This window comes from Notamacropus eugenii, chromosome X, assembly GCF_028372415.1.
Source record: "Notamacropus eugenii isolate mMacEug1 chromosome X, mMacEug1.pri_v2, whole genome shotgun sequence".
NCBI classification, from domain to species: Eukaryota; Metazoa; Chordata; class Mammalia; order Diprotodontia; family Macropodidae; genus Notamacropus; species Notamacropus eugenii.
The window spans coordinates 29,162,445-29,181,872 of record NC_092879.1 but is presented as its reverse complement, the minus strand read 5'-3'; the positions used below and the strand labels follow the sequence as shown (position 1 = coordinate 29,181,872).

At 41.2% G+C, this 19,428-nt stretch overlaps 1 protein-coding gene across 2 annotated transcripts in view; it reads right to left on the bottom strand.

Moving 5' to 3' along the window:
- Positions 1-19,428, bottom strand: part of ATG4A (autophagy related 4A cysteine peptidase) — a 69,252-nt gene that overhangs the window by 4,467 nt on the left and 45,357 nt on the right. For both annotated transcript variants that reach the window (XM_072626010.1, XM_072626008.1), the window contains 7 exons: positions 17,018-17,119; positions 16,781-16,853; positions 5,464-5,543; positions 4,409-4,590; positions 4,236-4,314; positions 1,543-1,688; positions 104-160 (listed from right to left, as the gene is read on the bottom strand). In XM_072626010.1, the coding sequence (XP_072482111.1) occupies positions 104-160; positions 1,543-1,688; positions 4,236-4,314; positions 4,409-4,590; positions 5,464-5,543; positions 16,781-16,853; positions 17,018-17,119 (719 nt within the window). The remainder of the gene's footprint in view (positions 1-103; positions 161-1,542; positions 1,689-4,235; positions 4,315-4,408; positions 4,591-5,463; positions 5,544-16,780; positions 16,854-17,017; positions 17,120-19,428) is intronic.

Sequence of the window (19,428 nt, the reverse complement as noted above, 5' to 3'; positions counted from 1 at the left end):
TGATCTGTGTTTATCATTATGAAGCATTCTTCTGTAGAAAGCTAGGTAAAAAGTATGTTTAAAAATTTTTGAACTGTCTGAACAAAAAAAGAGACAGATTTACCTTCTGAACGAGCCCACACCAGTTATCAAAATCTTCTTCTTCTTTGCAAAAGAATCCCTTGAAGATTCAAAAGAACACAATCAAAAACACAAAGCACAAAATTTAGTCACTATTCATCCCTCATATTAGACAACAGAACTGGAGTTACAGAAATCAACTAGTCAATCAAATAATCAACAAGCATTTACTAATGGCCTATGTGCCAGATCCTGTATTAGGCCTTGGAGAAACAGACCAGAATTGGGCGGGGGGGGGAAGGGGGGCCAAGGGAGGAAGACTAGTCATAGGATTGTAGGGTCATAGGGTCTGGAGATAGAAGAAACTCAAGAGACCATCTACTGCAATGCTTTTGTTCTACAGATAGAGAAATGGAGGCCCAGAGAGGGTAAATGACCTGTCCAACATCACACAGGAAAGAAGTTGTAGAGTCAGAATGTGAAGGCTGGTCTAAACTTCAAATCTAGTGCTCCTTCCACTCTATCATGCTACCCATGCCCTTTCTGTGAAAGAGGCTGTAAATGAGGCCCAGGGAGAAGACACTCGTTCAAATTCAACCAGCAAACAGTGGCAGAACCAATATGATACTGCAAGTCCATTACCACTAGATCAAATGCTTTGAATTGTCTTCCTAGTGCCCTAAACTATTCATCTCCCATCCCTGGACATATGTCAGACCTTGTACTGAAATGCACAGCCATTTATCAGTCAGTCTCTAGACATAGTGTTGATATAATTATATATGAACAAGCATACACAACAAATACATACACTCTCATCTATAAAGAATAGTTCATAGAACTGCATCACCACTTATAACTGAAGATAATATTTAATAAATGGTTTTGATTCTTAGTCAACCACCAGAATTTAGAAAATCCAGGCTACATACAAAAGAACTGACTATTCCCAGGGCCAACCTACATGCCTCGAAACAGAATGGTCAATTCACTAGCACGCTGGAATCTGGGTGTCCTGGCTGATCACACTATTAGAGAGGTTATCAGTTTAACTAGAAATAATGGTTTGACCCATTCTGCTGACACACAGGTAGACTTACTGTCTCAATTAATTGGGGAGGAAGGACAAGAAAGAAGGAAAGAAAACCAGCTCCGAAGTCATGTTTGAACCTACATAAGGGAAGGCAGACACTCTCTTTAGGCAGGAGACCTCCACTCACTTCTGATTCAGAGATGATGAATCACTAATATATCCCCACTGACATACATATACCTGTGCTTTCCACTGTCACTATAAACACTCCCCATATAAAGAGAGTAGGTAAGAAGGAAGGCAAGAAAGGTGACAGTCAAGTAAGGAAATAGCATTTAAAGCCCACTTCCCCACTCTAGCTGCATGACCAGAGGGTGGGGTGGGGACAGCTGCAGTCACCTTGAGATCTTTGTCACAGCCCCATGTTAGCCTTTGGAGGACATACTTACCAATGCCACTGAAGGATCCAAGTTCAGGATCTTCATTCGATGAGGGGATTGCTGGCAATGGAAACTCTGGTCATCCACTGTTCCATTCTCCTCAGAGTCAACAAAAGTCTGAGTGGTGTGGGGATCTAGGTAGATGAGCTCATCTCCTGTTGAGGCAAGAAATAAACCTGGCTTATTTAAGCACCACTGGTGCCTGTGCAGGGTGGAGGAAACTCTCTTTTTCCCAGTCCTTTCCAAGAGTACAGGAAGTAAGAATGGGTGAGATCCAGCAGGAAGAGCATACCGGAAACATGCCCTCCTCACCTCAATCTGATCAATTAGCCAAAAGAGTTTCTCTTAAGTTTCAATATTCTCAAAGCATACATCTAAAATCAGAAGATCACAGATTAGCTAAGAACTTGGAATAAAAGCATATCCATATCATGGAATGCTCAGGAGGCAGCAAGAGGAAATAAATAAGTCTTGATGACAAGGCTGTCACCTAGTCATCCCACTGTCTCCTCACGGGACTTTTCTACTTCTTAACAATTGGGTAGCATCCAGTTCTAGGGAACTGGTATCCAACTTTTGATTGATCCTCAACCAATAAATGGCTCTCCCTTCATGCTATTCACTCTGACTTGTCATTAGAAAAAGATTCTATAGTAACAATGGTACTCCTGGTGCTGCTTTGGATGAGATGTTATGGAGCTGGCTGGTTTTTATTAGATATAATAGATGATTCAACAAGTCAGAAAGCACTGACATTGCCCAGCTACCAATAGCAATCCAGAAGAGCTTTGCTCCAAGTAACCCACTCAGTGAGTGGAGAACAGTCCTGTGGCTTTAGTCCACTAGGACTAGACCTCCTCAATGTGCTGACTTTTACATCGCTAGAAAGGGGTCAGGTAGAGAATCATGGGATTTTTCCAGTGGTCTCCAGTGTTTCATTGGAAACATGGAGTCCAAGGAGGCTCCCCAAAACCACAGTCCATGCCAAAGGGCTATGCTGCAAGAATGTCTATATCAGGCTAATATTTCCACTCAATGAGCTGGACACCCTTAACTCTATCCCCTAACCACTGCTATCTATCCTGAAATGGCACCTATTGTGCTGGGCACCTTAAGCCTTCCCTCCAGCTCCAGTATTTCTTTGTTTGCATCACTGCCTCTGTCTCATCCTTACCATCATTGTTATGTGGTCAGCACAGTAATCACTATCACATCCACACCAATACCTCTGGCACATCCCGACCACCATGATCATTTTCACATCAATTATGAGGAGATATCAGGCCTGGAGTAGTCAAATGCCCAGAAATAATAATAACAATAATATCAATATCAATTTCAGGGTTGGAACAAGGAGTGGCAAGAAACCTAGTCCAAGAGTTAGATCACTTAGATTAAAACTGTCTTTGAAACTTACTACCCATGAGCATCTAGAGAAGTCATGCAATCTCCCTAGGTCTCAGTTTCCTCTGTAAAATAAGGTAGTAAGACTAAATGGCCTTGGAGGTATTCTCTAGATCTAGACCTAGGATCCTTAAAAGAATCTACAGAGAATCCCTTTAACTCACTTTACTCATTGATTTCTGGCTCTTTCCCAGGTACAAACCATAGAAAAGTATTTGGGGGGGGGGGTGGTGGTGGTGGTGGTGGTATTGTTTGGAATAAACAAATTATAGCAATAAAAATAGGGGCTTTCATCTCACTGTGCAACATATAAAACCACGGAGTGCCTTGATTTCTTCTGTCTTTAAAGACTAGAAGATCAGGAGGTAGATAGAGGCACTGAGATTGATATGACTGAGTAAGGATCACAGGATCTTAAATCTTGAGAAGAAAGAGGCCTGAGAGGACATTGAGTCTAACTGGCTCAATTTACAGGGGAGGAAACTGAGGCCCAGAGAGGGAAGGGACTTACCTAAAGTCACAATAGGATCCTAGATCTGAAGCAAGAAGGGGCTGAGAGGACATCTAGTCCAACTCACTCATTTTGCAGATGTGGAAACAAAGGCACAAAAAAGTTAAGTAACTTGCCAAAGGTCACATAGGTAATAGGCCTCAGAATGAGACTTGGAGTCCTCTGACTCCCATCTCAGTACCATATTATCTCCTGTCATTTCACCTCTATCATCACTTAAGCCTTTAAAAGGACATGGAGGGTAAACTGAGTTGGGGGCCCCATGGGAAGGGAGAGAACTCTGAAAGAAGGGTATCAGACAAGGATCAACAATCAGATTCTGTGGCAAGAAGTATCAAAGAAGATTAGGTCTGGAAGGGGCTTTAGGGCTCATCTAGTCTGATCTCCTCATTTCACAGACACAGAAACTGAGACATAAAGCAATAGGAGAGGAGGGGAGAGAAGGGATTTTCCCAAAGTTATGCAGAAACTCAATAGACAAGTTAGGACTAAATCCCAGGTCTCCTGACTCCAAATCTAGTCTCTTTCCACTCAGCCACAGCTTCCAACAGATACCACCTGGTTATAAGAAAATGGGCTGTGGCAGGTGGAGAAAAGAATTCATCAAAGTACTCTTCTGTTTGGTTTAAGATTAGGTTGGATACAGTATGAGGGTCAAAGGTTTATTCCATGATCACCACCTGGGCCATTACGTGACTCTAGAGCTAGATTTGCTAAGGATTTCAAAGAGAAACTTTCCCACCCATTTGTCCCACCCTCAAATGACTTGTGATTGGACTTTACTTACCTAAAAATCCTATGAAGTAATAGGCGCTATTTGGCTTTCCTCCTAATGCACCTAAAGACTGTGGCATCTTAAAACACTCCTAGATGGAAAGAAAATGTCAGATCCTCAGCTGGCTTCTACACAACATGGAAGTTGAGTGAGCAACAAAAGACTTGGTTAAGAGAGCAACTTACTTTAAATGCATCAACATAGACTGGATTAATTTGGTTGATGCCCAAGCGAAGGGGCACAATAAGCAAAAGGGATCTCCAGCCTGAGCTGTGCCCAGAATAATTTGAATTCCAGCCAACACCATTCCAGGAACTAGAGGAACTGTCATGGGCCAGGTGGGGAGGGCACATGTGGCACATTTTTTCTAAAAAATACAAGTAAAAAAAATTTTAAAAATCAAAATACGAGTGACAATTTGGTCAAATAAATGTATGTAGATATTCTGACAAATACCAAATAAGACAGACTCAAAAAGAAAAAACAAAGGTAATAATGAACCAGCCTGGCAGATCTCTTTCCAGTCCCCTACACATGTCAGGCCCATCCCTCCCTCTGTACCTTTCCTTTGGCTCACGCTGAAATTCATTACTCTCTGCCCATCAAACCCTCCCCACCCTTCAAGCTCTAGCTTAATAAAAGGATCTGTTCTATAAAACTTGGACTCAGTCAAAAGGTCGAACCCAAGGACCTAGGAGGCCTCAAGGCTGCAGGTTCCCCACCCCTGTTAGCTACTCCCTATAATCTTCCCAAAGCAACCCCAAACACTGACCAAGCTTCCCTTTCGCTAATTCCTATAGCACCAACTTAGCATTAGACTGATTTTCTACTACCCTGATGCATTAGTCTCAGTTCCCAAACCATACCATGAGCTACGTGAGGGAATTGGCTAGCATCTTTCCTTATGGATTCTGTCCTTAAAACAGTGATTAGCATAGAGCAGCTGATTAGCAACCATCTGCTGAAGGAGTCACTATGACATTACTATACTTTCTGGAGACATTGTGCAAGGGTGACTTACAGCTTTTGGTGAGTGTGCTTTTTTTTAACTTTCACAAAAGAAGATAACTGAAAAAATTGGAGAGGGTGTCAGAGTGGTTAACCACAGACCTTTGCTAAACTGAGTTCTATATTATAACAAGGCAAACAATAAAGATTCCAAGTTGGTAGCTTTCTCCATAGTGTGGAGGAAAAGCATCATCTACCATGTAAAGAGAGGGCAAACAGGCTTGTGACTTACTGATATCTTCGATGACCACTGTGTTATCCATCGAAACATAAACCGCCAAGGAATTCCATTCGTCAAATAAAGCAAGTTTCCTGGAATACAAGATACAGTGCAAACATTCCTTGAGGAGGCAGAAACCTTAGCACGAAGCAGTATGGGTCAGGGCCAAATATTACTTATCATAACTGCTGACATTTACACAGGGTATTCAAAAAATTTTAGCTTAAAATGGTACTATGATTTTTGGAACACCTTGTGTAGTATGTTAGTGTTTGTAAAGGGCTTTACAAATATTATCTTATTTGATCCTCATGAGTCTATAAAGAAGACTTCTATTTTATAGATGGTAATTTAGCAACAAAGTCAAACGTTAAAGGCAGTCCTGACTCCTTTTCCCGAGTTTGGGGATATCTATTTTAATTTGACCTTACATATGCTACAGTCACTGGACTTGAGTGTTGAAAAAGAAGCTGGTACTTTAAACACAAAGAGGAGTGCAAAGAATAGAAGGATCTTAGAGTTGGAAGGGAATTTAAGGTCCATCTAGTCCAGAGATTCCCCAAATTATTTGGTTTTCAAAAAAAATTACCCAGTGCCCCACCCCCGGGGTTAGGTTAACCCGTATTTTTATTCAACACCCCCTCAATTGCACCCGAGGCTACTACTGCCCCCCTCGGATCATTCCAGTGCCCCCACAGGGGTTGGTATCACCCACTTTGGGAACCTATGATCTAATCCAACACATAATTGATAAAGACCATCCTCTATGATACACTCCACATATGGAATGGCTAGTCTTTGCTCCAAGCCCTCCAATGAAAGACAAGTGACTACTTCCTGAGAGGCCATTTTGATGGTCAGTACATTTTTCCTAATATCAAGCCAAAATGTGCCTCTTTTGCCACTTTCAATCATTGCTCCTGGTTCTGTCCCATGGGATCAAGTCAAAAGGCTAATCCCTCTTTCATGTGACAGTCTTTCAAACACTTAAAGTTATCATGTCCTCCACTAAGTCTCTGCTGGGTAAATATTTCTAGTTCCTTCAAATGAAGGAACAATCTGTATTATCTAATCTCTCCTGGACCCTTTGATCCCTCTCTAGAGGAAATCAAAAGTGCTATTCCACTTGCCACATAGGCTTTTCCAAACCTTCTCTTCTCCCCTTGAGTCTCCTATACACCCTTGCCACAATCTTCTCAGCTGAGGACACACTTCACTAAGAAAACCAAGAACGTCAACCATGAACTCCCTTCTCCTTCCCTTCCCTATATCTCAAAAGCCCTTGACATCATCCCTGATTTTATTCTCCTTTACTCCAGTCTCTGGCAAAGAGGTGGCCATTTTCCTTCTCAAGACCAAAGTCTCTACAGGCACCCTTGGTCCCACTCCCTCCTTTATTCTCTAGTAGACCGTCTCCCAAATCAAAACTCCTCACAGTTCTCTAACCTTCATTCTAGCTTTGTCTACCAGTTCCTTCCCCACTGCCTATAAACACATCCAAGTCTCCCCAGCCTTAGAAATCCCTCATTAGACTCTTCCAACCCTTCTAGCTGTTGTCCTATCTCTCTCCTCCCTTTCACAACCACATTTTTAGAAAAAGTCATCTACAGTTGCTCTTCTCTTACTCACTTCTCAACCCTTTACATTTTGGCTTCTCACTTCATCACTCAACAGAAACTGCTGTCTCCAAAGTAACTTGTGATCTCTTAATTGTCAAACCTGATGGCCTTTTCTCAGTCCTCATACTTCTTGACCTCCCTGCAGCACCTGGCCTTGCCTACCACGTTCTCCATCTGGATACTCCATACTTTCAACTTTTTATTGTCACTGATCCTTCTGGGTTCTCCTCCTTCCTATCAGTCTTTTACTAGGTTGTCATTCACAACATATCCCCTAACTGTGGGGTATGACTCCAAGTCTCTGTTTAGAGATGTCTTCTCTTTTCTCTCTGTAAACACGTGTCGACTCTATCAGCTTGCTTGGTTGAGAATCTGGGAAGCTTGCTTCCTGGAGAACCGTGATAAGGGAAATACTATGGAAAGACTAGGGAGCTTGTGTGGATATTCTGTAACTGGTTCTGGTTGGCTAGCCATGTGGTTGGGAGGAGCCTTCTTTTTTTTGACTGACTGGCTGCATAGCCAGTCACATCTGTGGGAACTTGTGATTCTTTGGCTCATGGTATCCAGTGAGACCTTGAAGTAAGGAAGATGGCCTTAAGAGTCTTCTTCAAGTCTGATTCCACATGGTCCTTGAGAAATAGGTCTCAGCCTTTAGTCATTTTTTATTTCTTCTTTTCCATTCTAGGTGAAGGGATTAGAGCCTCTTCAACTTAAGGAATCTTGAAAGGTTAAGAATGGGTCACAGGAATCCAAGAACTATTGTCTAGGATGAACTCTGCAGCCAGTATAGCACTGATGCTTCAAGGAGCAAGAAGCAAGCTTCAGGAATGACATTTGGGACTTCAGTCCACTGGAAGAATTTGTCCAGCAATCAGGCTACATATGGACATGAACATATGGGACCAAAGCTATGTAGGAATTGAGCTAAGTTTTGAGACTACTCTCCAGGGACTGAGGTGGTACAGGGGAGAATACCCAAGAGGAATTGCGGAAAATTTTTGAACATTTGCCCTAGAAATATCATTTAAGTAAATATCCTTTTATAAAAGCTATCCAATATTAAATGGTTAAATGAAACTGAAGAGATATAACCTACCTGGTCCTGACAGAGGGCCAGAGTACATAGGTAGAGATATTGCTACACTTTTTTAACTTGGTGACTACTTTGGCTCCCTGGATTTATTATTATCTCTACAAAGATTTCTAGATCTATTATAAGTAATCCTAAGCCCTCTCCTGAGGGATATCATATCTCCTGGAGATATGAGTCTCATATCTCCAGTTGCCAATTAGATGTTTTGAACTAGATGTCCCATAAGTATTTGAAACTAAACATGCCCTAAACAGAACTCATTTACCTTTCTCCCCAAAAGACTCCCCCTCTTCTGAACTGCTCTATTTTTTTGTCAAAAGTAGCACCATTCTTCCAGTCTTATAACCTCAGAGTGATCTTAGAAATCCTCACTTTCCCTCACCCTTAACAGCCACTCAAGTCCCCAAATCTAATTTCTATTTTCACAATCTCTCCCATTCAACTCTTCTTTTTACAGCTACCACACTAGCTCAGACCCTTATCACCTCTCACTTGGACTACTGCAGTAGTCTCCTAAACAGTTTCCCTGCCTCAAGGCTCTCCAATTCATTGGTGGACTCTATCTTCCATACAGTTTTGAAAATTTTCCTAAAGGGCAGATCTGACCACCTCACTCCTCTACTCAATAAATTCCAAAGGCTCCCTATTGCCTCCAGGATGAAATGGAATCTTCTGTTAGACACTAAAAGGCCTTCACAACCTTCTTTTCCAGAACTATAAGCCATTACTCCCCTACTTGAGCTCTGTGGTCCAGCCAAAATGACCTTCTTATTTACAAACTACATCTTTCCTTTCTGTGCCTTTATATAACCATCACTTAGGCCTGGGATGTGCCTCCTCACTTCAGGCTCTCAGAATCCCTTATTTCAGAGCTCAAAATATTTTTAAAAATGAATGTTAAATTTTTTGTATTTTTTGTTTACATGTAATTAAGAAAAAAATAAAAATTAAATGAAAAAAAGAGAGAATGCCTTATTTTATTCAAAACTCAACACAAATGCTACTTTCTATCATCCAAAGTCTTTCTCAATTGCCCTCAGCTGCTGGTGCCCTCTGACCTGAAATGATCTTGTGTTTATTTTGTACATACAAATGTGTGCATCTGTACTTTTTGTCTTCCCAATTAGAGTAAAACTCCACAAGGACAAGGACTGTTTCATTTGGCCTTGCTTGTTGACAGATTGAAGCAATTTGCACATGGCATGACATGAAGGCCCTTCACCATCTTGCTTGCCCTTTTCTGGACACAATACTCCAGAAGAGGTCTGAAAAGGATGGAGTCCAATGTCCTGAAAGTTATGTTTTTCTTAAGGAAACCCAATTAGCCTTTTTGGCTTCCACATCATATTGATTTTGCACTTTAATAAATGCCCTAGATACAGGGGTGGGGAACCTGCGGCCTGAAGGCCACATCAGGCCTTCTAAGTCCTTGGGTGCAACCTTTTGACTAAGTCCAAGTTTTACAGAACAAATCTTTTTATTAAGGGGATTTGTTTTGTGAGGTTTGCATACAGTCAAAGGGCTGCACTTGAGGACTTAAAGAGAATTTGTTCTGTGAAGTTTGGATTCAGTTGAAGGGCCTCACTTGAGGACCTAGAAGGCCAGAACTTTTTCAGACAAACTATTACCTAACTGGGCCAACCCCTCTTGTACTTATGAAGTGGATTTTTTGAACCCACTTTTACATTTATCTCTGTTATATTTCATCCTATTAGATGAGAGGTTCTCAATCTTGTTGGGGGAGGATGGTATCATGGACCACTCCTCCCCCACTTTAGGAGGCAGCTAAGTGGCTCAATGGATAAAGCACTGGGCCTGGATTCAGGAAGACCTGAGATCAAATCTAGTCTCAGAACACTTCCTAGTTGTGTGACCCTGGACAAGTTATTTAACTTCTGTTTGCCTTAATCCACTGCAGATGGAAATGGCCCACCACTCCAGTATCTTTGTCAAGAAACCCCACTATGGGTCAACGAGGTCATGAAGAATTGGAAACAACTCAACAACAACAACATGGACCCCTTTGAAGCCCACCTACGCAGTCCTTTTCAGAATAATGCTTTTAAAGGCATAAAATACATAGGCTTACAAAGAAAACCAATTATACTGAAAAGTAGTTATCAACTTAAAAAAAATGACTAAGTTCCCAGATCCCAGGTTAAAAGCTGCTGTCTTTGATTCAGCTCAATGCTATATAGGTTGTTAAGATCTTCTTTGGAATCTCATTTTGCTATCCAGTGTTAGCTATCCCTCCGGGTTTTGTGTCATCTGTAAATACAGTAAGCAACTCAGCTATGACTTTAGTGAAGTCACTAATTAAAATTAACCCAGCACAGAGGCAAGGAAAAGTCCCTGGGGCACTAGGCTGGAGACCTTCTGCCAAGTGGCTAGTGAACATTTGTTTTTGAGTTTCGCTATTCAGTCAGCTCCACGTTGACCTAATTGTATTACCATCTCTCTCTCTCTAGCTATCTCTTTTCCACAAGATGACATGAGATTTTTTATTAAAGGTTTTGCTATAACTTAAGTAAACTTCCCAGCATTCCCCTGATTTAGCAGTTTAGCAGCATTTCTGTCACAAAAGGTAAAGTGTATCTGGCATACTCTGTTCCTGACGATGCCATGCTGGCTTCTCTTTTTACATATTAACTAACCATATCTTTAATGATTCATTCTAGAACTTTCTCAGAAATCTAAGTAAAACTCTGGCTTGTAATTCATAGGTTTTAGTCTCTTTCTGAAAATCAGAACATTTGCCTTTCTCCAGTCTTGTGGCATCTCTTCTCCTTTCTGGCTTCGAAAACGAGGACTACCAATAATGGCTTCACCATCATATCTGCCATTTCTACCCAAGGATGGAGTTCATCCAACCCAGGAGGTGAGAAGGAAACTAAAGCAGCTAGGGACTCTGTCACCTTCTTTATCTTGGATATCAACTCCTTCTACTGTGATTTCCCATTCAAAGGTTGTTCTCTTTGATAGAGAAAGCAAAAGCAAAATAGGATTAAACAATTTGGCCTTTTCTTTGTTGCCACCTATGCCAAGTAGCAATCCTATCCCTGTTTTTGTTCCTCTTCTTTCTCCTACGACAAATTAAGAAAAAGATTCTTTTTGCTGTCCTTAACTTCCCTTGTGCCAACCTCAGCTTAACATGAGCTTTAGTACTCCAAATTCTCTTCATATAGAATCACAGATCTGGAGAACTGGAAGGGACTGCACAAAGGCCATCGAGTCCAACCCTCTCATTTACAAATGAGGAAACTGAGGCACAAAGAGGGGAAGTGACTTACCCAAGGTCCTACAGGCAGTAAGGAGAAAAGCCAGAACTCAAGTCCTCTGACTCTAAATGTAGCACCCTTTCTACTATATAATGCTGTTTTCCAGGACCTTTATCCTGTGTATCTTCCCTGGTTCCTTGTATGTCCCCATTAGTTTCTTTAGCCAATGTCTGTTTTTTCCTGTTCCTTGGAATTGTTTCCAGATGCGTCTTCAGAATTTCTTTCTTAAGGGTTTCCCATCTCTCTTGGCTTGTCTTCCCCTGCAGAATTTGAGTCCTTGAGATCCTACTGTTCTTCTTTTGAACCCTCTGAAATCTGTTTTCTCAATTCTAAGGCATATGCCAGACTAAACCCAGATTTCCTCTCCTTTTCTACCACAAATTCTAGAAGGCAAGAATCACTTACTGTTGGAAGTTCCCAGATTTCCATCCTCAGCAATTAGTTTTTCCCTATTACTGAGAAGCAGTTCCAGAATAAAATTCCCCCATGTTGATTCTTTTACCCTCTGAAGAATGAAATTATCATTATGGCAAATCCAAAAGTTATTAGCAGTTCTTCTTTTGGCAGTGAAAGAAGTCCAGTAGACATCTAGATAATGGCAGCCCCTATCACATGCCTCTGTGTTAGCTTTGTGATCTGTTATTTCTTTCTTTGGATCCAGAGGTCAGTCATATACTCCAATTTCAAAATTGCTTTTCTTTCTCCTTTCTTATTTTACTCCATATCAGTTCATTCAACTCTCCCCATGATTCTCAGAATTTCTACTTGCAATTTCTTTCTTATTCCATTAAATTAATATTCCATTGTCTGTGTTCCCAAACCAATGTCTACATATCATTTCCAGTTCTTTGCTATACAAAGAATGATGCTGTGAACATGTGAGTATATGTTGGACCTTTGTCTCTGTCTCTCACTTTTTTTGGGCCATATGTCCAGTAATGCCTTGCATGATTCTAAATGGATATCCACCAACAGTGCATCAGTACCTTCCCATAGTCCTTCCAACACTGACCATTCTCATATTTTGTCATCTTTGCCAATCTGGTGATGATAAAGTGAAATGGCAGCATGGGTTTTAATCTGCATTTCCCTTAGGGATTTGGAGAATGTGGTCATGTGGACATTGACAATTCCTTTGGAAAACCATTCATATCCTTTGATCACTTCTCTATGGGAGAATAGCTCTTGGTGTTAAATATTTCTGTCAATTCCCTATATATTCTAGATATCAAACTTCTAGGTGCAAATATGTTTGCCTCTCTTCCATTTCTCTTCTATCTAAGTTGACTTTGTAATGACTTTATTCGTTCAAAAGTTTTAAATTTCACATGGTTGAAACTGTTAATCTTTTATGATCTGCATTATCTCATATCTGAGTAAGAATTTGCTGCCTATCTATGGACAGGAAGTCAACAAATATTTGTTAAATGCTTACTATGCACTGAGAAATGTAGCTTGAGGATACAAAGAGAGGTAAACACAGTCCCCATCCTCAAAGGGCTTATATTCTTGGAGGGAGAAAAATGAAATTCACTTAAATAACTAGGTATATACAAGATATACAGTAGATACATAATCTGGGGAGAGAAGGCATTAGAACCTCAGCAAGGGATAGGGAGGAGAAGAGGTTGCTGGAAATACCTCCTACAGAAGGTTGGATTTAAACTGAGGCTTGAAGCAAGTCAGAGAAACAAAGAAGTAGAGGTTGGAATAGAGAGCACTTCAAGCATTAAAAAAGCACAGAGATAAGCAATGGAGAGATGTGGATGAGAAAGAGCAGCAAGGAGGTCAATACAGCTGTACTGTAGATTATGTGGAAGGGAGGAAAGTGTAAGAAGAGCAGAAATCTAGGGAAAGTCTTGGTTATGAAAAACTTTAAATGCCAAACCTCTTAAGACCTTTCTATCTGATCCTAGAAGTAACAGAGACCCACTGGAGTTCTCAGGGCAGAGGGATGTCATGGTTAGGCCCACATTTTAGAAAAATCACCTTAGCAACTGAACGTAGTATAGACTGGAGGGTGGAGAGACATGGGGCAGGCAGAGGACTTAGAAGGCAGCTGTGATAGTTCAGAGGTGAGGTGATAAGACCTGAGCTTGAGAGGTTGCTGTGGGAGTGGAGAGAAAGAAAGGTAGGCAAGAGATGCTATAAAGGGGAAAAGGACAAGATCTGGCAAACGACTGGACATGTTGGGTGAATGATACCAAAGAGTACAAGATGGCATGTAAGTCGTGAGCTTGGACCACTGGAGGATGGTGGCACCCTCAATAGCAATAGAGAAGACAGAATCACTTCTATTTTGGACATGCTAAGTTTGAGTGGCCTATGGGACATTCAGTTGGATGTGTACAAAAGGCGGGATCATTGTTTAGGAGAGAGAATAGGGCTGAATATAAAGATTTGGGAATCATCTGTATAGAGATGATAATTGAACCCATAGGAGCTAATAAAAATAACCAAATAAGACAGTACAGAAAGAAAGGAGAGGAGAGCCCAAGACAGAGTCTTGGAGGACAGCCAAGCTTAGAGGCCATAACACAGATGAAGACCTATAGGGCAAAGGAGACTGAGAAGGAATAGAAAGAAGTGAAGCAGGAGAGCAGGATGATGAAAACTCAGAGAAGAAACAGTGCCCAGAAAGAGAAGGTGATTGCCAATGTCAAAGGACACAGAGAGACCAAGGATGAAAATGAACAGAAGGTCATTAGATTTAGCAATGAAGAGGTCATTGGCAACTTTGAAGAGAGAAGATTCTGGTACACAATGAGGTGGACAATGAAGCTGCCATATTGGAGAATTTTTAGAAGCAAAGGCCCTAAGTATAAACAGGTTTCTCAAGGAGTTTGGATGAAGGAAAAGGAGAAGAGATGTAGCACAGTAGCAAGTGAGGAATGGCAGGATAGAGCGAGGGTTTTTAAGGGTGAGGGAAACCATTGGAATGTTTCTAAGCAGCAGAGAAGAAACCAAACAGTCAGAGAGATAGAAGATAAAAGAGAGAGTGAGAATATAGTGAGGACAATCAGCTAAAGAAGAAAGGTGGGGATGGGATCAAGGGAGCATATGGAAGGGTTTGCCTTGGCAAAGAGAAGGGCCATCTCTTCATATGAGATATAGATGAAGGAGCAGATAGTGGGGGAAGACATCAGAATGAAGTGAGCTGAGAAAAAGGGGAGGAGAGGAATGGGTTGGTGAATGACTACAATTGTTTTGGTAAAATACAAAGCAAAGTCCCTGGCTTTAAGCAGGGGTAAATATTTAAAAACCAGCTCTCAGAAAAATGTATAGACAATATACTTTTAAATTAAATCTTCACTAATATGTTCTTCATCACTTTCTTAAGTGTAGACAATCAACAAAACAATATATCAAGCCATAACTTGTAACATTTGCCAGTTTTTGAGGTATAAATGCCCACAATGAAAATTTGACAACTAGTTCTCACAAGCTGGTGGGAGCCAGCTCCAGCCCACCACTTACAGAAGGGGTGAGGTACCTTGGGAGACTTGAAAGGTAACAAGAAGGTATATAACAGCTTCTGTGGTGACTGGGATAGGAAGAATAACATGTTTGTCTTGTTGCAATAAAAGTTCAATGTAGATCATAAAACATAATTTTGTAACTAACTCAGGCCAGCACACAAATAGAAGCAGAGGAGATGAATGATCAGAGCAATTCAGGATTGGGGTGTGGAAAGGAAGGAAGGAAGGAAGGAAGGAAGGAAGGAAAGAAGGAAGGAAGGAAGGAAGGAAGGAAGGAAGGAAGGAAGGAAGGAAGGAAGGAAGGGAGGGAGGGAGGGAGGGAGGGAGGGAGGGAGGGAGGGAGGGAGGGAGAGCAGGATTCTGTGAGGCAGAGATGATGAAGGAAAGCAATCCAGGCTAATGTTGGGAATGATAAAAGATTATGATCAAACCGAAGTATTTTGGAATTCATGAATATGGAAATGAAAGACTTATGGGTGATGACAAGATCAAGAGTATGACCACCTCTGTGTATAGTTGCAGGGTGGAGGGGTAGATTATGGGAACTGAGTAGAACAGGAAACTAGGATACTTGAGGGAACATCCCATGTATGTCGAGGCAGTTGAGTATGAGGGCAGAAATTGGAGGAGTGAGACACAACTTAAGAAGAAGGAAGAAGAATATGTTGGGTGTTGATAGATAATTGCCACCGGACTGGGTGACACATTTGAATAGTGTGAACCTCAAGGGAGGTAAGCCTGATCAGTAAAGCTGGAAGAGGGAGAGTTGTGGAAGTGGCAATGGAGAGTAAGGAAGATTCTGACTTCCCCACCATGACCAGTGAGTTGAGACATAAGAAAGAAAGCATAGGCAGGACAGCAAACAATGTCACAAAGAAGGAGCAAAGTCTCAGGGAACACCAGAAGCTGGAAGGAATGAGAAAGGAAGAGGTTGAAGATGAAAGGAAGTTTGTTAACTGTGGAGCTGAAATTTCTGAGAGAGAGTACAGTTGATGGGGCGGCCAGATCTCGAGTGGGTCACAGAAGGGTGGGGGAGTGAGAGAAAAGGTTGAGGCAGACAGAGGTAAGACAGCTGCCAGCTAGGCATGGGAAGAGGACTGTACATCAGTTGCGAGGTTTAGGATCTCTGGGACAAGGTGAATATAATGCTAATCACTGAGATGTGAGTCCAGGCAGGCAGGTAGGCAGAGTATCGGTGGTTAGAGAGAAGTCTGTTGAGTAAGGCACATGATGAGACTGTTCAAGACCTTTTTTATAGTTATAAAAGGTTAGATTTTCTCTCTCTCTTTTTTTAATAAACTTGACCTTTTATATTCAGGTCGTGTATACATTTTGAATTCATAAGATGTTAGTTCGATCCTAGTATCTGCCAAACTGCTTTCCAATTTTCCAAGCTGTTGTCAAAAAAACAGGTAATTTGTGTCCTTGCATTGAGCAAACCCAGGGATACTATTATTAGCAGATGTTTCTGTCTCTTGCTTATCGAGCTGACATTTTTTGTTGTTTTTTTTTAACCAGGACTCAATAGTTTTGATGACTACTGTTTTATAATATCATTTGAAGTCTGGCAATGCAATGCCCTCGGATAAGCAAATTAATAGCGGTGAAACATGAAGCGTCTCCAGAGGAATATCCATGTGAAGTAGTAGCACTGTCATACATGGCCACAAACAGATTTTCCTACTTAACAGTGTAGTTGGGCAGAGAAGTGCAAAGGTGCCAGGGTTGGTGGGTACAGGAATGACTGAGTGAATGGATAAGGTTGACCAACTGGGTAGAAGTGAGTTGGGTGAAGGCAGGCAGGAGGAAAGGGAAATAGCAAAGCAACCACATAAATAAATGCTAGTCTGTTTTACTTACTTTAACACCTGTGCAACTGTATTTGGTCCAAACCATTCACCAATTGATTTCCCTTCTCCTACGCCCATTTGTGCTGTTTTTATATGAGAAGATTAACAAGTTAGCAAAATAATTTTTCAACAAGATACAACCTACTAAATTTTGTATCATTTTCAAAGACTTCTAAGCAAGAAGATGGGGGATTTCCCACAGCCCCTCTGGGGTTAGCATGGAAGCCAGAGGCCAGCGCTTCCTTACCCATTTGATGGATAGAATAACAGCAGTCTTTTCTGTCTAAGAAGCACTTTAAGATTCGGTGATATTCTTCAGGCTGTTCTTGCTGCTTCTCCCAACACCAATCTAAAGGGGGCAATAAATAATAAAAATAAATAATAAATGGTAGTAAAAATCACTAAATAAATAACAATGATAATTGAGATGTCACATCCTCTCCCCTTAAAAACATTCCCTTCTTTTAATAAAAAAGCAATTAAGGAAAGTGTCCATGTTACAAAAGGACACTGGCTCTTTCCCTGCTACCCACAATGATGACTAGATAGTCCCCATCTTTAAAAAAAACTCTCCCTTGACTCATGCTAGCATCCTATATTTCTCCTTTCTTTTGAAGAGAAACTCTTATAGAAAGGTGTTCACATTCATTGCCTCTACTTCCTCACCTCTCATTCACTTCTCAACTCCTTTTAGTCCACTGATTGACTGAAACCACTCCCTCTAAGGTTACTGACCATCTCTCTATTGTTCAACCCAATGGCCTTTTCTCAGCCCTTCTCCTCCTTTACATCTCCGTAGTATTTACCACCGATGACCTTTCCTGCCTCTAGCCACCATCTCTTCCCTTAGTTTTTGGGACTCTGTCCTCTCCTTGACCCCCCCGTCCCCCTAGTCAGTCTGACCATTCCTTCACCATATCATTTACAGGAGCCAGAAGATCATTGTGCACAGTTACATCAATAGTGTAATGAAGATCAACTGTGAAAGACTTAGCTACTCTGATCAATACGATGATACAAGACAATTCCAAAAGACTCATGATGAAAAATATTATCCCCCTCCAGAGAGAGAACTGATGAACTGAGTACAAATTAAAGCATTTTTTTTTTCACTTTCTTTACCTGTCCTGCTTTTTTTGAGCTATGGCTAATATGGAAATATGTTTTGCATGATTTCATATATATAACTGATATATGACTTGCCTTCTCAACGAATGAGAGAGGAACTGGAGGGAGGGAATTTGGAACTCAAATTTTTCTAAAAGAATGATAAAAATTAATAATATTTTTAAAAGGGAGGGGAAAAAGTATTTGCTAGATCATAATCATGTCCCACCCCATGCATGGGTATATACCAGGTATGTCTAACCTGAGCCTTCCTTTCATCTGCTCCCATGAGCTCAATGTTATGACTCTCAAATCGATATATCCAGCTGTAGCCTCTTTCCTGAGCTTGTCCTGGATCGACTATCTGTATCAGACATTTTCAAATAGATGGCTGAAACTCAATATTTCCAGTGTCTCCTAACTTCCCTACCTATTTTTTAAATTTCATTTTAAAAGTCTTTGCTTTTACATCATCTTTATTCCTGAAAATACCCCCTCTATCCCACCCCACCCCCTACTCAGCAAGTCAACCTTGGCAACAAAAAGAAAAAAAAATCAAGTCAGTAAAACCAATCAAAATATTTACTCTGTCTGATGGTATAGGTAATGTTCTCTATCTTTTGCAAAAATATTTTAATTTCCCCATTTTTGATGAAGGTGCCAGCACCCTTCCTCATTTTATCCTGCAACCTCAGAAGTCACCTTCATTCTCCCTTACCCCAGCCCTTCCCTTATCTAACAGTCCTTAAATTTTACTGACTTCATCTCTACAACATTCTCTCCAATCCCCCCTCTCTGCTTTATGCACATAGCCATCACTCCTAGGTCAAGCTTTCCTCACTTCCTGCCTAAGTGACTGCCATAGCCTCCTAAGTGGCATCTCTGCCACCAGTCTGATACCTTTCAAAGTGACTTTCCTAAAGCACTGCTCTGACCATGTCAATCCTCCGTTCAAGAAATCTCAAGCAGCTATCCTTTGCTTCTACCTTCAAATTCCGCTGTTAGCCATGTAATGGCCTTTGTGATCTGGCTCAAACCAGTCTTTCCAGGCTAATTCTGATTCACTCCCCTACATGGACTCTATGTTCCTGTCAACTGGTCAATTTGTCATTCTTCATGCTCAACATTCTATCTCCCACCAACATGCCTTTCCTCAAGTTGTCTTCCATACCTGGAATGCTCTCCCTCTGGGAATCTCTAACTCCTTCAAGGCTCAGTTCAAGTCTGATTTCCTTCATGAGGCTTCTCCTCAGCCATCTAGTGGTGAGCACTCTCTCCTCTTTCACTCAAATTACTTTGCATTTACTTCTCCGTGTACATATTTTTCCTCCCCCAAAATATTCATTCCTGAAGGGCAAGCGCTACTTCATTGTCCCAACAGGGCTTAGCAAACAGTAGGTGCTGTCTAAATATTTGTTGAACTGAATAGAGACAAGCATCTTCCATTTGGATCGCTGACATATTTGAAGTTCAGCCCTTTCAAGGCGTCACTAAACATCAATGAAATTCTGAATCTGCGATCTAACTAAAAGATCCCAAGCTGTAGAACAG